At 51.3% G+C, this 4,313-nt stretch overlaps 1 protein-coding gene across 1 annotated transcript; it reads right to left on the reverse strand.

Moving 5' to 3' along the window:
- Positions 1-905: 905 nt before the first annotated feature.
- LOC129685612 (alpha-1B adrenergic receptor) lies at positions 906-2,640 on the reverse strand (the record flags this gene model as incomplete). The annotated part of the gene is given in 2 exon segments (XM_055619119.1): positions 906-2,052; positions 2,567-2,640. A coding segment is annotated over 1 exon segment (950 nt), but the record flags the coding sequence as incomplete, so codon positions are not given.
- Between the last annotated feature and the right edge of the window lie 1,673 nt (positions 2,641-4,313).

Genomic DNA, 4,313 nt, shown 5'->3' on the forward strand with positions numbered 1-4,313 from the left:
GTGAACAGTGCGTCAGGGCACCTTCCTCTCTGTCTACCTTTTTTTTTTCCCCCTAGTAGGAAGTGGGCAGCCTTTTGAACAATTTCCTTACTTAGGACTACCAAGCCAAATATGAGAGATGCATTTCTGTAGATGTGGCAGGAGACTTGGAATTCCATCTTGCCTAGCTTTGGTGTCTTTAGCTGAAGGTGAGGGTCGGCTATAATTAAATCCTGAACATTTCATAAATCACCAGAATTGGGAGCATTTTAGGGGTGGAAACTGAGAACATTTCTCTTTGAAATCCCAAAGCCTCAGAAACTTAAAGGCCCTTGGAAGCTGTGTGGCTATAAAATAGTCTTATTATCCGCTAAAGACGACAGTGCAGAAGGGGGAGAGCCAGCAGGGAGGGAGGAGGGGGAGACCGCAGCCTCTGCAAGGCTGAGAAACGTGGTTCCTGCAAATATTGAATGAACACTGCCTCTCTCTGTAGGAGCCGCCTCCCTGCTTCCCCAATGCCGCGTCTGCAGTAACTACAAACTATTTGGTATGCTGCGTTAGTGACGCTGCCTTCTCAGATACATCGCTACTACCGAAATAACACTGGCGTGATGTTGGAGCCCAGTGTCCTTTTTAATTATTAAACTGAGGCCAGTGAGTGAGTCATTCCTCATCCAAGATTCTCCTCCCGTGTTTCTATTTCAAGTGCCTAGTACCTTAGCTTTTTTTTTTTTTTTCACCAACACCTGAGTTGGTTCTTAGCCAGTTCCCCAATCTGCAAAGCCCTTGCAGAACAAACAATATTATCCAGTCTCCAAACACACACTGCAAAATAACTGAACCCACACAAAAACTTTAGGGTGAGATCATCAGGAAAACCAAAAAAGAAATAAAGGTCTCTCTCCTCTCTGTCAGTCCCCAACTTACCAAGCGGGAGAGCGATGAAGAAGGGGAGCCAACATAAGATGAACATTCCGACTACAATGCCCAAGGTTTTGGCTGCTTTCTTTTCCCTGGAGAACTTAAAAAGTTTGACAGCTATGGAACTCCTGGGGTTGTGGCCCTTGGCCTTGGTACTGCTGAGGGTGTCCTCATGAAAGTTCTTGGAGTGGATCCTCAGGGTCAGCTCCTTGGAGTTGGACATCTCCTTCATGACTCCCGCCTCTAGATTCTTGGTGGTCCTCTTGGCCACGATGTAGACACGGCAGTACATGACCAGAATGACCGCGAGTGGGATGTAGAAGGAGCCCAGGGAGGAAAAGAGGGCATAGAAGGGCTCTTCAGTGACCCCGCATTCCCTGTCATCATTGGGCGCAGGTTCTTTCCAGCCAAGGAGAGGCCCGATGGAGATGACTGTGGACAAGACCCACACACTGAGGAGTGCCAAGATGGCCTTCCTGCGGGTGACCAGCGTGGGGTACCGCAGGGAGTAGCGCACCCCAATATAGCGATCAATGGAGATGGCACAGAGGCTCAAGATGGAAGCTGTGCAACACAGGACATCCACCGCTGCCCAGATGTCACAGAAGATGCGCCCCAGCACCCAGTAGCCGAGCACTTCCAGGGTAGCGGAGAAGGGCAGGACTGTGAAACTCAACAGTAGGTCAGCAATAGCCAGGTTGACTATGAAGTAGTTGGTGGGCGTCCGCAGGTGCCGGTTGCAGGCCACCGACAAGATGACCAGGATGTTGCCCACGATGGCAAAGAGGATGAAGGCGCCCAGCACCAGGCCCACGGAGATGGCCCTGGTGACGTCCAGCTGGGGCAGTGTGGAGTTACTCGAGGTATGGTTGGGGCCAGTGAAGTTGGCATCTTTCAACTCTCCCCAGTGGGCAGGTGCTGATGTGTTGTGGCCGGTGTCCAGATCGGGATTCATTTTAGAGTCCGCCCTCCATAGCCAGGGAGGAGATTGGGCTCGGAAGGGCTGTGACCAAGGCTCCTCAGCTGCCCCGAAACTTTGCTCCCTCCGTGGTCTTCTTTCCAGAGGCGTCCTCCTGGCGAGAAGTCATCTCCCCCGGGCAGCCCAGCCCGGCAGCACGTCGCCTGCCTGCACCCAGCGGCTCGCTCGCTCGCCTGTCAGAGGGAGGAGGAGAGAGGGGACGAGTCGGCAGCTCCAAGTTTAATGATCCACGTCAGGCGCTCCTGGCCGGGCTGGCGCCCGAGCGCGGGGAGGAGCGGGCGCGGGGCCGGGGGTGCCCGGCTGTGCCCGGCCCGCGGCGGGTCTGCGGACCGCGGTGCCTTCTCCGCCCAGCGATCGCGAGGAGGGTCTGCTTTCAATGAGCCGCCTCTGGGCTGACTGCACGGCAGTGACATCAGGCGGGGAAGCCCGGGCGCCCTGACTCTGTGCGGCACTAGGGGGCAATGCGGGTCCAGCCAAGGCGCACAGCCCCGACGCCGCCGCCAGCCGGGTCGGCCTGGAGACCAGCCGCGCCAGGCACCGCTCCCTTGGCGGGGATGGGGCGGGGAGCAGAGCGGGGGGGGGGGGGGATCTGGGTGTAGGCATCCCTGTCCATACACCCCAGGTGCCCTTGGGGTTATTTTCCTTCCTGTTCACGCTTTAGTTAGAAGGTGGGGTGGGGATGCTTACCTCTAATGGGGACTCCTGGAGTCAAGCCGTGGGCTCAGAGGGATGTGCAACTTGTTCGTCTTCTACAGAAGGAAGAAAATCTCAGGGTTAGGTAGGTGGTAAGGACTTGAGTCACATCTGACAGCAGGCATGTACTTTATTCTCCCCCTTGAAACCTCTTTGGCCTTCATAGAAGCTAGAGGTTTCTGTTTTCTCATTCATTCTTTTGTTTGTTTATTTATTCCTGCTCCCATTCCTCCAGTGGATTGTTTTATTAATTTTTTTATTATTTATTTGTTTATGTTTTTCTTGAGACAGGGTTTCTCTGTGTAGCCTTAACTGTTCTGGAACTTGCTCTATAGACCAGGCTGGCCTCGAACTCATAGAGATACTCCTGCCTCTGCCTCCCCAGTGCTGTGATGAAAGGCACGTGCCACCACTGCAAGGCTCCTTCAGTGGGTTGTTAATATCCAGCTATAGACAATGGTTCTGTTCTAGGCACTGTTCTCCAAAAGTTGCAGAAGTAGCCAGAGTCCTGACCTATAAGTGGGGGTTTTTGTCCTAATGAGATAGCAAACAGGTGAAGTTTGAGGCATGGCATCTAATGACAGGAGTTAAGGAGAAGATTAGTTGAAGACAGGGAAAAGCAAACAGGATATGGAGGATTGGAATTGGAATTTTGGTTTTGTTTTTAAAGACAGAGTCTGATACAGGTTGCCCTCCAGCTCACTATATAGCATAAGGATAACTTTGAACTCTTGGTTTTCCTACTGCTACCTCCTGAGTGCTGAAATTACAGGCACTGCCAGTTTATGTGATACTGGGGGTGGAGCCCAGTGCCTCATGCATGCTAGGCAAGCACGTACTTTACCAGCTGAGCACCGTCTCCAGTCTGAGCTTGACATTTTAAGGAGGTGCTTGGCCTAGTTGAATAAGGGAGGGAGGGGAAAGAGGGAGAGAGCTAGTTGGTTCTCTGGGAGTAGAGAGGAAAGGTACACGGATTGCCAAACCCTGGGGAAAGGGTTTGGGGGATCTTGGTTATCTGTTGGCTCTTTTCTTGTATTACCTTATATTAAGCTTCAAGGCCTATTTCCAGAGGTGGGTGATGGAAGGCAATTACAAGAAGGGAAAATGGCAAGCCAGGAAAGAGTTTTCTTGTTAGATATTTTTTTGGAAACAAGGTCTCCCCATATCTATTCCAGGTTGGTTTTTTGAACTCAAGATTCTCTGTCTCTCAACACTTAGGTACTAGACTGTGTGGTAAGTTCATTTTGCCTTTTTCTCATGTCCCGATGAGAGAAGAACTAGTCTCATTGCGATTTCTGTTTTGAGGATGGGACTCCAGGTTAAGGGAAGTTCAAGTATATATACCTATTGAGTGGAGTAGCTGTGAGTTGGAGTTGAACCATTACTGGGTGTCCCTATTCCAATGTTGAGTTGTAGAAGAGTCATGCCATTTCTACAAGGGCAAAATAGGGAACAGAGTGAATGTTATAGATGGAGCTCTTTTTGGGGCCCATTTGGGGCCCAAGTTACTGCTGTTGGCAAGAGACCCACATTTGTTGAGCTCCTGCTGTTAACCAAACATTTACTTATTTCCCTTTTCTCTTCCCCCTCTCCTCTTTCTTTCTTCATTTTGACTGGGTCTTGCTGTGTAGCACACGCTGGCCTTGAGCTCCCTACATAGACTAAGATGTCCCCAAACTCCAAAATCCTCTGACTTCAGCCTCCCCGGTGCTAGGATTACAGGCATGAGCCACCACACCCA

This window comes from Psammomys obesus, unplaced genomic scaffold, assembly GCF_907164565.1.
Source record: "Psammomys obesus unplaced genomic scaffold, mPsaObe1.curated_primary_1811, whole genome shotgun sequence".
Taxonomy (NCBI): domain Eukaryota; kingdom Metazoa; phylum Chordata; class Mammalia; order Rodentia; family Muridae; genus Psammomys; species Psammomys obesus.